The sequence below is a fragment of the Dermochelys coriacea genome, chromosome 2 (assembly GCF_009764565.3).
Source record: "Dermochelys coriacea isolate rDerCor1 chromosome 2, rDerCor1.pri.v4, whole genome shotgun sequence".
NCBI classification, from domain to species: domain Eukaryota; kingdom Metazoa; phylum Chordata; order Testudines; family Dermochelyidae; genus Dermochelys; species Dermochelys coriacea.
The window spans coordinates 152,729,779-152,743,928 of record NC_050069.1 but is presented as its reverse complement, the minus strand read 5'-3'; the positions used below and the strand labels follow the sequence as shown (position 1 = coordinate 152,743,928).

The window sequence follows — 14,150 nt, the reverse complement described above, 5'->3', positions numbered from 1 at the left end:
AGAGTTACCAGTAGAGGAATGTTTTTGCGTAAGAGAATGTTTAGGCTCCCAACCCCCTTCTCCCTTCCCAGGGATCCTCCCTTCACACCAGTTTGAAACCCCTCTTTCTGTGGCCTGCTCCCAATAGATGCCTGATTCTGTTTGAAGGCATCAGCTAAAAAAGCCATCCCATCCACAGACTTTATATCTTTGTCCCAAAGACACCGCTTTACATCAGCCTTACATACGCTTAGGAAATGCTCTTTAGCAACAAGATCCAACATTCTCTCAAAACTTGCCACCTCTTTGTCCCTCACCCATGTGGGGGAAAGTATTGTTGACCTGACCCCATCCCACTCTGTGACAAGGTCTATGCACTATATGCAGCATAGGTAAGAGTGGTAATGCAAGAGGCCTACAGGCCTGCATCCTGTAAGACTTAGCTTAAGCTAAGAGCATTTGCATATGCTGGGCCGTGGTATTTTGACCCAGATAACGAGCTAGGCCAACCTCTAGCCTAGCTCAAGTCCCTACCTGTCCATTATATGCAACCCCTCCCCTCCCAAATCTGCAAAAGCTCCTAGACAAAACGCTGCCACAAGCAAACGGCAGAACTTGATAATAAGGAAATGTGTCAGCACAGTGCTAATTATGAAACTGTTTACTTTGGCTCCTTATAAGGCTTTATTAACAATGCTTGAGTGATAAAAATATTAAGGAAATGTATCATTTGACTTGAATGTAAAAAAAACTATATAAGACTGGTATTATTAGGGGAAGGACAGAGAGAGACCAGGGTGGCACCTGCGTGTGACCATCTCTGTCTCCTTCTCCCTGCATGCTTGTATTCAATAAAAGGACCTCAGACTGTTTGAACCAAACAGATGGTGTGACTTGTTTACCACAACACCCATTTTCCCAACAAATCTTTCATTTTGTTTACATATTCCCCATTACTCAAACCAATATCCCTCTTAAGATTCTTAAATTTAACTCTATATGGTTCAGGGGTAATCTGAAAACTTCGCAAAACAGTATTTTTAAATTTACAATAGTCTAAAGCATCTTTAGTAGGAATTCCATTGAATACATTTCGAGCTTTACCAGTTAATTTCACAATCAGGGTAGATTTCAGAGTAGCAGCCGTGTTAGTCTGTATTCGCAAAAAGAAAAGGAGTACTTGTGGCACCTTAGAGACTAACAAATTTATTAGAGCATAAGCTTTCGTGAGCTACAGCTCATTTTTAATCAGGGTAGAAACTCTCTTATTATCAAGGATTTCATGTATTACACACAGCCTTTTGAAGGTAGTCAGATATTCAGCAATATCATCCTCTCCACTGTATGTAGGACATAAGTGTTCCCATTTGTGGATTTTTGGAGTGATGGGAGTCGTTGGGGTCGGGGGGTTCTGGTTCTGCTTCTCTAGAAGGTCCAGTTGGAGTTTTCGCTGTCTCTCTCTCTCTGTTTTTCTTTCATGGCCCTTCTGTGTGCAGCCTCCTCTCTGGCTGCCTCCCTGGCTGCTGCTTTTTCCTTTTCTTCTCTCTCTCTCTCTCTCTCTCTCTCTTTTTGCTTTATCTCCAGTTCTTTCATTTGCAATAATCTCTGGTGCTCCCTCTCATTTTCTCCAATCTGCAGCATAAAAAGCTCCAACTTTGCAATCGCTTCACTGCTTTCACTCATTTTCCTGCTTTTCTGTTCCTACTTCCCTTTCCTGAAATAAGCAAATAGAAAATAACAAAACGGTGACCTCCACCTGACTGTTCTTAGCCACTGCACTTAAGACTCACTTAAAATCACAAATATCAGTGTTTAAAGTGTGAACTTCACTTGGAGTAACAAGCTGTACATACACACTGCTCACTGTGCCACTGTGACGTTCCCCTGTGGTGTTATCCAGACTGGTGATCTGCTAGGTCACTCCAATCCTTGACTCTGGGAGCCAGCCTTGCCCTGCTCTGCTGTGAGAACCCCCACTCCTGGGCTGTTTACTCACAGCCTCTGGCATGTAAGCTGCTGCCAGCTACTTGCAACCGAATGGCACTAGCCAATATCTCCGGTCCCAGACACAACCCTGGGAACCTCCAGCTTGCAGCATCCATGGAAGAACATGTTTGCACCTCTGTCTACCAGCTATTCCCAATAGGTTCCATGGCCATGAGGCTGGGCACACAATGTCACACAATGACTCTGTGAAGGCAAAGTAAGGAAACAGAATTGCTTTTTTTTTGTTTTCAATCCAAGTAAATCTGAATTTTATAATTTCCAAAATTAAGAAAATAAAATAAAAACAATTAAATATATATTGCTTTGTGTTTGCAGAGCATAAGTTTTGATTATGTTCAATTCATATGATAATTGCTTTCCAGGATAGACACACATTTTCATATTTATGTTTAACCCTTATAAATGTATTATCGAATGAGAAATTTAAGAATGCCTTTTTTGTTTGTCTATTTCTTTTACAGGGACGAGAGAGGCAGATTTTACAAGAAACCATACACAATTTCCACTCTTCCTTTGAGAGTAGTGTTAGTAATACTAGACCTCCTGGCAATTCTCAGTGTAAGTATTATTCATATGTTGTTGGATCAACTTCAAGCAATTTTTCTTAAATCAGGGTAAAGTACAATATATGCAAACACGCTATGTGTTGGTTTAAAGATTCCTGCATTTCTGTCTCTTTCAGACTGTAGTGAAGATTTCAAAGTAAAAAGGCAGAAAGTTTATAAGATTTTTGTATAGGGATAGTATTTATGTGTTTCAAACACGTTAGTGTGTATTTGGTTAATTCAGAACTTTTTAAATTGACAATGCATTGCATTTTACATTGAAAGCCACTGGGGGGCGTGTTTTTCATATGAGGTAGGTCTCAACTGCATAATGAGATAGCTGGGGTTGTTCCTTGTCTAACCCTAGAAGCAGACCAATTTCTCGCCCCTTATGGTCATCAAATAGGCTACTTAGTGGAGTAATAGCTACTATACATGTTGCGCTGCATTTTTGCAGTACATGAACATCAGTGCTGAGCCCTGCCTGTTACGTTCTGGATAGAAAGAAGAGGAGATCATTTGGACATTGCTAATGAGTGTCTCAAGACCCACATGGAGAAACTCTGCTTTCTGTAAATTCACGGTTACAGAAACTTTTGGAAGACTGACAGTAACTTCGCCTCCAGCCAAGGCTAACTGGCCTTATGCAGTTTCTCCTGCTGGGGGTCTTTATGATGGTATAACAGCTCTCTGATCCTTCTATGGCTGCAGAGTCTGCAAATACCCGGGATCCCATGGCAGATTTGCAGTGTAGGTCTGTCTCAAGCAGTAGAATCAGTTATTTCGCCAACTGTAGGCAATAACCAATTCCATTATTTTTCCATGCCCCAAAACCCCTTGTACAGGCCATGAGCAACTTCTGTCGCTTGAATGACAATTGGACCCTCTGTATAGGACAGTAACCTCTAGTTCCTCTACCTGAGGGCAGTTCAGGCTCCCAGTTTAGCAATTTAGCAACTTGACTCAGCCAGCTCTCTGTCATAGACGTTATAGTTTTCTGGGGCGATTGCTTTTAGTTGGTGTAGCTGCAAGGTTGCTGTTTTAGTTAGGACAGGGGTAATAATTTCCCCACAAATCCTGGAAAAACAGCCTCCCAAATACACTAATGAAATCAAAACAATGAGAGAGACATTACTATTATCTAACTGTGCATATGCTGCCCCCTTCTTACCATCATCCCCAGATGTAAGACTGGTGAAGAGTGTAGAACACAACACATGCAGCGGAAAAGTATGCATTTCTCCTGCCAACAAGGTCCCAGCCAGATGCAGAGATGCATTCAGGCTTGTAGCAGTGATGGAATAAATTGCAGGTTCAAATCAAAATCAAGTCTCTGGAGTACATCGAGAACGTGGATGGGTCATTCAATCCTTTGTTCAGAGACTCACTGTAGCAAAGTCCCGCCAGAGGTAAGAAGCAGGATTGAAGACAAAATGGAGGGGTTTCCAGGACCTTGTATGTCCTCTGCCATGTGGAAGGACACCACTTTGTTCTTACTATGGAAAATCACAGCAGCAAGATGGAGTTTGGAGTCACATGGGCAAGTCACATGTTTATGCATGACTCAGTTCTTTACATGGAGAGCAACCATTGTTCACATGCTACCTTGAACATTCCCAGGAAGACTTTCCATGTGAATTGGAGTCTCCCAAGGTCCATTGTCAGTTAAGTGTTTTTTGATTGGGCACTTAATCTGCAAATTCCTTTCTCAAGAAGCTGACCAAATGCTTCACTAATGCTATTTGGAATGAAACACATTGAGATATAAGTACATAGCCAATATTCATAACTTCAACTACAAAAAAGATACACACATACAGACAGCATAATCATAACCAGCAAATTGTAACCTTTCTATAGACACCTTACTGGACCTCTTTTGTACAAGATTTGGTGCAACTATAGGACCTTGGTTGCAACAATGATCTATATTGGTCACAGTTCATGTCAATAACATCACAACTAGTGATTGCTGAGGTAGTCTGTCTGGTCCGTTTTCTACACTCCACTACACAAGGGTCAACTTGCCCAAAAGCTTCTTTTTCAGTACAAATACCACTGAAAACACCAGAGAGCTAAGTTTCCATTTTCAGAATAGAGAATTTCTGGTGATATACCTGTGGCAACTTCTGGATAACTTTATTATCAACATCTCAGGCATGAAAAGCATCTTATGAGCATAGTGCCAGATCGGCAGAGGCTGATGTTTGGATTCTGATATGGAGTGAGCTGGAGATTCAGGCAGAGCGGAGTGACTGCAGAAGAAACACTTGGGTATATAGCCTTACCAAATGGCCAGTATTTGACCAGCCTGGCCGTTATTTATGGATTTGCCAGTTGCCAGAAAAATAATTTAATCTGCCAGTTTTTTCTTTTTACATAGGTTTAAAGATTTTCATTATTATGACAATACACTGGGATATCTAATGTTAAAAGTTTCTATGTCCAGCTCAAGATATTTCAGTGTTCCCACTTATGTAGTATAAACAATAACAGATCAAAACTGTTGAAAATACAGCAGCTGTCTGCCTAAAAACATGCAAACACATTGCGGTCATATGTGAGAGAGGGTTTGAGTCACATGTGAGTGATAACATTTCACGTCTCCTTGATCTTATCGATGTGTGTTATCTCTCTAGATACTATAAGTGGCTGTTCAAGGGACGGGGGGTTGCTGAGTTGCCTTATGGTTGGTGGTTGAGGTTGCTGTGGGCTTGCCTTGGGGAGTTGAGGGGGGTGCCAGGGTTTTTTTCCATTTCAAAGGTGGTAACCCTAGGGTATATCATCATATTTAGGTCTTGTGATGGGGTATACCAGGTGCATTGAGGCTCCCTGCTGGAGGCCTCGTGGTCCTATCACACCCCGCCCCAGAAAAGAAGCAGAGAAGGAGGGTCCTCCAGGCCTGCCTAGAAAGCCTGCAGGGAAGCAGCCAGTCTGAGTCCAGCAGGCTCAGTTAAAAGTCGCTGCAGGGCCTGAGCAGGTCAGTTCCTGGCTGGCACCAGAGGAGCAAAGAAGGGTGTTCCTTGCTGGAGCTCAAGGGAGAACCAGCAGATGGGTTCTGGTGGCATTGGCATTTAGTGAGTAAGGAGAAGAGTTGAGAACTTCAGCCCTGAGTTAAGAATGAAGTGAAAGAGGGTAAGAGGAAAGTGGCCCAGGGAATAGCAGCAGCAACTATTAGAGGAAGCAGTACGTGGCTGCTATCTGTAGGATCCCTGGGTTGGGACCTGGAGTAGTGGATGGGCCCAGGTCCCCTCAATGGCCACTGGCGAAATGGCCTAAACCCCAAGGAAGGGATAAGACTCTGCATTAAAAGCCCAAGAAAGGGGCTTGGAGTTTAAACAGGCCCAAGGACAGGGCTGAAGCTCCTGAAGAGGTCTAACCATTAGTTGTAACTTTGTTACTCCAGAAGGAGTTCCTTCATGCAGTGGACTGTTTCTGATTTGGCCAGAGGGCTGACCCACTGAAGACCCACCTGACGAGGCCTACAGCTGATGGGAGGTGCTCATGAGAGGTGAGCACATCCTGTCACGCATTTCCAAGCAACTTGCTGAGCTCAGCACTATTCAGATTGGAAATCTGTGTTGGCAGAAAATTAAAAGTTTAAAAGTCCTTTTGAAGAAAACAAAATGCAATAATGAAAAGTCTAGAGTTACATGAAACACTACAAGGAGTTGGCCAACAATTGCTGTTGAACAATCAACCAACAAGATGCTGGTGGCTAGATCCCCTAGGAGGAGTGGAGGCTGCAAACAGCGAGGGGTTCAGGGATCCAAAACTGCTAGTCTTACAGGTCCTCTTTGGGGAAGAGAGACCAGGAAGCAGAGGTGGCTGTGAAGTAGTAGCAGAAATATTATCTGTCGAGGAGGAAGACAAATCAGATTGAGAAGGAACCTCTACACTAGGTAACAAGCTTTGTATGGTAAAATTATTCATTGGACACTTTTATGCAGCATCTAAATCGTTGGGAAGTGATTTCTGTTTGTTTGTAAAAGGATGGGTGTAGGTTCACAAGTGTCCACTTCTCTTCCTACTCTGTCAGTACCAGTGTTGTTAACTCTTGCAATTTTATCATGAGTCTCACAATATTCAGTGTTATTCTTAAAGTCCAACCGTTGGAGTCAGGTGATTATAGGAGAATCTCAGCTTTCATTAAAAAAGTAGGTTTCAGAGTAGCAGCCTCGTTAGTCTGTATCCGCAAAAAGAACAGGAGTACTTTTGGTACCTTAGAGACTAACAAATTTATTAGAGCATAAGCTTTCGTGGGCTACAGCCCACTTCATCGGATGCATAGAATGGAACATATAGTAAGAAGATATATATATTACACATACAGAGATGGTGGAAGTTGCCATACAAACTGTAAGAGACTAATTAATTAAGATGAGCTATTATCAGCAGGAGAAAAAAAGTTTTGTAGTGATAATCAAGATGACCCAATTTGACAGTTGACAAGAAGGTGTGAGGATACTTAATATGGGGAAATAGATTCAATATGTGTAATGACCCAGCCACTCCCAGTCTCTATTCAAACCCAAGTTAATGGTATCTAGTTTGTATATTAATTCAAGCTTAGCAGTTTTTCATTGGAGTCTGGTTTTGAAGCTTTTCTGTTGCAAAATTGCCACCCTTAAGTCTTTTACTGAGTGGCCAAAGAGGTTGAAGTGTTCTCCTATCGGTTTTTGAATGTTATGATTCCTGATGTCAGATTTGTGTCCATTTATTCTTTTGCGTAGAGACTGTCTGGTTGGCCAGTGTACATGGCAGAGGGGAATTGCTGGCACATGATGGCATATATCAAAGCAGTAAGTTTTATTGAAACTGGCACAATCCTGCAAAATGTTTGTCTCAACAAATTGGCATTTTCTGCCAAAAATAGTAGTTTCCTGACTCAGAAATGAGAAGGCACCGAAAAAGAACACATAATTTGTTTTTAAAAAATCTCATGACTTTTAAGCTAGTCTCACGCATCCGATGAAGTGAGCTGTAGCTCACGAAAGCTTATGCTCTAATAAATTTGTTAGTCTCTAAGGTGCCACAAGTACTCCTTTTCTTTTCACCCTTTGAGGAGAGCTGACTCATATTTTTGGAATACTTAGGATTGGCAACACTGCAGCACTCAGTGTTGCCCTCTGCCATTCCTCACTGCTCTCCCAACCTCTGCACAAATAAGAACTCTACAATAATTGTCCTGTTCCAATCCATCCTACCTCAGCCACCCCTATTTGAATCATGGACTGCCATTACCAGTCAGGACTGATTCAAAATGGTAGACAGCGTAGGGGAGGAGGATGGATTTAAAAATGTACCCACTGTCTGCAATGTAAAAGAGTTAGCAAAAAAACAAAATGTCATTTTAATCCTAGAAAATAAACCATTGTCACTATGACCAAAGCAATTTCATCAGCTTGTATCTGCTGGTATTTGGTTCCTCTGAAGCATGCAGACACAATCACATCTTTGGTTTGCAGGCATGAAGAGCAGCATCGTGCTGGCATTTCAAACAGCAATACCTGAGCAATTGAAAGACAGATAATTTTAGACAATTGTAAGCACAATTTTGGAAATCTATTGCGGTGCAACAACCACAAGCAGCCTAGCATAACATTCTGTTGATTTTTCCCTAGACTGCAGCACAGTCTTAAACGGCAATATCAGAGAAATGCCTATACGCCAATCTTTCTAGACTATTCTGTTTTATTCAGATTCTTAGACTACTCCTATCAACAGGGAGTCTGAGCACCTTCCAGAAGTGCATTTAGTATCATGAATAGTATCTGTCACATGTTATGCTCTCCTTATTCTGTAAATGGGGAAAAACTGTAGAAAAACTTTCTATTAAATTATATGGCAATGAGCTTATCCCTGGGGACCCTACAGTGGCTAATAAAGTCCCTTTATCACTAACTCTTTGGAATAATTCCTTTTTTCCTCTGGAGCAAGGTGATATTTCCTGGAAAAATGGCTGCCTGTAACAATTCAACTGCCTAAATTTCAAATAAGAAGCAGGCTGACCTTACTATTGCACTCTAGGGACCAGACTATGCTTATACTAAAGCTTGGTATTCAAAAATATATTGGCATTGTTATCTTTATCAAAACAGTTTGCATTCCCAGCTTGTGTGATGGAGTGCTATAACTACCAACTTCATTATTTTCGACTCAGTCATTGGAGTGGATGATCCAGCTCTTGAGGGAAGGTGTGCAGACTGCCCGCCCAGGTCCACACTCCCAAAATAATCAACAACAAGCACAAAAGTAAGGAGGATCTATGTGTGGAATTAGAGAGAGTATACAGATTTAAGGAGATGTAGTACAAGGAAAACAAAGATAGGCAGAAAAAGTATTAATAGGCTAGTAAGAAATAAATGGGTGATTTCATGGCTAACTAAATGCAATGTGAGACAGACTTGTGGAGGAAGGCACATTGTTCCACTATTGCTTTTTAATGTTTTTTTGGAACTATAAACTCAATTGCTGACTGTGCCCTCAGCCACCCAGTACCTCCTGCCAAGGTCACTGCTTCTAGAAAATATATATGAAATTCACTACAAGAACCTTTGGAAAAGTTGATGTGTATATTATATTTTTGGCAGCCAACCTGTTTCATAATAAAGTTTATTGTTGAAATAAAGGTTTATTTGTACTTAAGTTATGTCATCTCTCCCTGAAAACATTGCATTCTGTAAACTAGCTCATTACAACACAGAGAAACATACATTAACTTACTCCTTCACCCTTAAAATTTAGAACAGAGGACCAACCTATGGGGGTCCAAGCAAGATGTTTGTCTGAGCCTTGAGGGGATTATTCTATTGAATAATCTGTCTCCATCCATACCCTAACCTCACTGTAACACCCCAAAAGCAGGGCACCAGAAGGCATGGCTCCCATAACAGGCTACAAGGATACAAAGCTAAAGTCATTTGACTACTAAAGCGGATATCAGAGATTTACAGTTTGAATTCAAAGCTGATTTATTCTCCAAGATTTCTGCAATCAAAGAGGAAGTAAGTATAGAATTTGTAGGCTGGATGCTGCATTGGGAGAAATATCAGAGAAGAGAGAAAGTGTAAATTGTGTAAATTTGCTGGAGCCAAAAGAGAGAAGAAGCGACTTGAGAATTTAAAAAGTGTCTGAAAAAGATGACGAAGGAAATCGTATTATCTTTTTACAAACCTTTATGAATGAGTTGTTAAATTTCATGTCTGTGGCAGAGATTAAAATAGAGTACCGAGCCTTAGGCTGGTAGCAGACCCAGGGATTTCATTATGAGCTTTCACCATTACCAAAAAAAGTCTTGATTAAGACTAAAAGAAAAAAGGCTAGATATCACCCAGAGTCTATACTCCAAGGCCACAATCTTCAGTTTCTCCTAGATCTTCTGCTCTAATTTTTAAAAAGAGTAAAGAGTTGAGTAAAATTAAAGCAGCAATTAGAAGGGCAGAGATTCTCTATAGCAGAGAATTTCCATTCAGCTTCTAACATCAGATTTGTACAGCGAGAGCCTCTAGGGAAGGGAAAACTACACTCGGGATAGAGATCCAAAGCTTTATCATGCAAGAAAAGTCTATGGTAGTAACTGTTGAAGAGCTGGTCTGAAAATAATGGCAGACAGTGAAGCTGAAGAAAAGGAGAGCGAGAAAAGAAAAGAAGGACCTTCTCTAATAGAAGTGGAGCCAAAGGACTTAGATACCTGAAATGTAATTGAAGATTAACTAGAAAGGATTTAAATGAACAGTTGAACATTAGCTATGATTATGGTGAAAAGAAAAGACTGTGCAGTTCAGTTTAATTGTGGTAATCAATTAGCAGTAACTGTCTCCCTCCCCCTCGAGTAAATTAAAGTTATTAAGGGAACATGCAGTGAAATGGAATTTGTATTGGGGGGGGCAAGAGCAACACCCCCCCATAGGGATGGTAAAGATTGGAGAAAATAGATAGTGGGTGTGTAGGGACCTATAGGAAGTTTGTATAATTCATTATGTAATTCAAAATATCAGGTGATAGGCTGTCCTCCTGGGGTGAATAATGAGGTCTTGTTGGTGGAGAATTTACCTTACTTGGACTGCAGGGGACAAGCAGCACAAATATTCGTGGAGAGAGTATGGGGGTTGGTGTTCAGCCAAGTATATAATTCATTTAGGGACTGATTTATATGAAAAGTCAAAACAACATATTTGGATTCAAAATTAGAAATATATATGGAATTTATCCACAAGAGAGAATTGGGGAGGAAGTGAGGGGCTTGATAAAAAAGGGAAACAACTATGAAAGCTTACAAGCAGAAATCATGCCATATTCAAGTACAGTTTGACAGTTGTGGGAACAATACATTTAGTAATGAGATGTGTATCATAGAAGGGTTTGTGTCAGTAAATGGCCTCTTCATAGTCAAGTTTAGAGCATTGGTGCTCCAATTCAACAAGGCACTTAAGCATGTACCTAGGAGCAAATATCTCAGAGCAAGTAATTAATTCCTGGGGGGGCAAACAGCTGTGTATCTCTCTTTATCAGTGTTATAAAGGGCAAACAATTTATGAGTTTACCCTGTATAAGATTTATACAGAGTAAAACAGATTTATTTGGGGTTTGGAATCCATTGGGAACTGGGTATCTGGGTGCTGGCGGCAGGAGCACTTCTTAAGCTGTTTTCAGGTTAGCCTGCAGCTTTTGGGGGATGTGGTTCAGACCTGTGTCTGTGTTTGCAGCAGGCTAGCGTGTCTGGCTCAACAAGGCAGGGTTCTGAACTCCCAAGCTGCCAGGGAAAATATGCTGAGACTACCTCTGAGCCCATCAGGTGGCAGTTCACAAGGGGATTTCTGTGACCCAACCCGTCACACCTGTTTTTTTGTGGCGTTTTTTTTGCCTTCCTCTGCAGCATTGGGCACAGGTCACTTGCTGGTTTGAACTAGTGTAGATGGTGGACTGTAACTTGAAATCTTTAAATCATTATTTGAGGACTTTAGTAACTCAGAGGTTAGGGGTCTATTAAGGAGAGGGTGGGTGAGGTTCTGTGGCCTCCAATGTGCAGAAAGTTAGACTAGATCATCATGATGGTCTCCTCTGGCATTTAAGTCTATGAGTCTATGTGCTTAACATTAAGCACCTGAATAATCCCATTGAAATCAGTGGGCTACTCATGTAATTAAGTACCTCACTGAATCAGGGCCCTGGTTAGAGGAAAAGATTCCATGAGCTGGACTCCATAACCAGGGTTTTTTCTCCTACAACTTGTTATTGAGTCATGGGATCAAATAGACCACTGATGAAATCGAGTGCAACAACATTGAACATTGAAGTCAGGAGTTTTGTGTCTAATGATGAATGTAGTCCATTTTCTTTAAAATATTGCTATGATTGTTAGTTGAGCATGTTGTGGGAACTGCCAGAAACTAATAATAAATGACCTCTCTCTTTCTCTCTCTCTTTCTTTGCAGCACCTGGATACTGGATAAAACCACACGAATCTGTGCCTACCAGGAGGTAGCTGCTGGATAAAGATATTCTGATATTTTTAAGCCTGGGGCATGGATGATTGAGCTTGTGTACAGAAGAAAATATGTAAAGCTAGGTGCTAACCACGGTGTCTCAGCACAGAGTGTGCAGGAGGTTGCTGCAGTAACATTGTTATGGCTCCAATTCAGCAGAGTATCCCTTTAACTTTGAGAATAAATAGGTTTACTGACTTTAAGGGGACTACTCACATAGTTAGAGTTAAGCACATGCTTAAGTGCTTAGCTCATTCTGGGTCGATAGGAACAAGGCTAGAGAGTATAGTGGCCTAGGGAGATGTGTAGGTCACTCTTCAGAAGTACCAGTTTGAAGAGCTCACAGAAGACTTATGAAGGCACAGCCAAGCACCACAGAAATTCAGGAGGCAAAAAAGTTGTTGCAAATTCTGAGCGCTTGTAAATGTGGAAATCTCTACATTGAATATGCCACAATAGAATGTTATGTCTCTACACAGGACAGAGGCCACGTTACAAGATTGAATAGTTCCGTGAGAAGGAGTAGAAAGGAAGAATATTGATGCATATTAACTAACTAAAACATATTTAATTTAATCAGTGCTAGGAACACTAAATACAGTTATGCTGATTAAATATCTATTTGTGTAAATATAAAAATATCACTAAGATAAATTCATAGTCTGTCACCAATATTTACACAGAAATAATGTAAAAATGAAACATTTTAAATTGATGATTTTTTTTTGACATTAAAACCATCTAACTGGCTTTTGTATTATCTACTTTTGATTAACAGATGTTGTAACAGGTTACAAAACAATGTTCCTATTCATATTGTAATTGTTTTTTAAACAATGAATGCTGAAAGGATTAACACAAGAATTATGGATGGAGCTATTTGTTAGTGTTGTGCATAAGAGTTTTTGTTGAGCAATTAAAATACAAGCTATGATAAACTTCTAAAGTTAGTTTTCTCCTTTCTTAAATTTGCAAGTGACAAATGTTCAAAATTGCACTATAGGCTAGATTCAATGTGAGTCTGAGGGTATGAATACAACTAAGGTGAAGCAGAACTTGCTCAGATCATTGGTGCTGAGGACAGAGCTTTAACTAGTTCATTGGTTACATGAAAAGGCTATAGAATCACCATGGGCTTGCTGAAAACTGGTATTTTTAATACAACTGCACATACAGTATAACTGCCACATAGTAGTACTCCCTAGATACCTTGGTTACTGACTCCTGGCTCTGGAGTTCCAGTGGGGACCCTTTTAAATTGCTCTGCCCCTAGGTGGGGGCTGGTTATAGTGTGTCAAGGGCACTGAAATTTTTGACGGTGAGCATAGTTGCAGAAAGGCGGGTACAAAAAGGGCCCTGTAATGAACAGGGAAGATGGAGGCATAGCACCAGCGACTGACCCTACTTTCTCTGCTGCTCATCTATTTCAGTTCCACCAAACTCTGGCAGGTTTGTCAACCTCTTCGGTAATTGCCCTCCACATTTGGCTGTGTAACCTAATGTTCCAAGTAAGGGCAGAAGTAGCCAGCAAATGGAGCTGCTCTGAGTAGGTGGACTCAGCATGGCAGCCAAGTGGAGAAGGATTTTTTTGAAGTCGAACACTGAAGTACAGACGATGTCAAAGCAAGAGAATGTTAAAGAATTAAATCTTTGTAAAAATATCCTTTAAATAAGATAACCAGCCTAAGAAAGGGAAACAAATGGCTGGTGAGAGAAACACTAAAATAAAATTATCAAGTAGTAACCACTGATGTGGATCTGTTGGAGGAACACAGATGGATATAAAGAGAAAGATACAGTGGAAAAGGATTCTCTGTATGGACTTGAATTGCCACTATGATTGACACTGGATAAAGAAAAAGAGAGTGAAGATGAATATAATCTGTTGCTTAGAGCACTCGCCTATAGACTCAAGTTTCCAGTGACTAATTATTTTATAAAAATTGGGAGAGTTTCGGAATGCCCATACTAAAATATCCCATAGCCCAGTGGCTAGGGCACACTCATGCAATGTGGGAAACTCAAGATTAAATCCCTTTTCTACATCAGGTGCATGCGGGAGTTAAACCTGAGTCTCCGACATCTCAGTGCCCCACCCACTCAGCTAAAACTTACGATGGAGGTGGTAACA

At 40.8% G+C, this 14,150-nt stretch overlaps 1 protein-coding gene across 1 annotated transcript in view; it reads left to right on the top strand.

The window, feature by feature from the left end:
* The window catches only part of ANKS6 (ankyrin repeat and sterile alpha motif domain containing 6), a 78,766-nt gene extending 65,809 nt beyond the window's left edge, over positions 1–12,957 (top strand). Inside the window, 2 exon segments of the mRNA XM_038391931.2 lie at positions 2,448–2,544; positions 11,969–12,957. Coding sequence (XP_038247859.1) covers positions 2,448–2,544; positions 11,969–12,018 — 147 coding nt within the window. The 3' untranslated portion in view covers positions 12,019–12,957.
* The last annotated feature ends 1,193 nt before the right edge of the window (positions 12,958–14,150 follow it).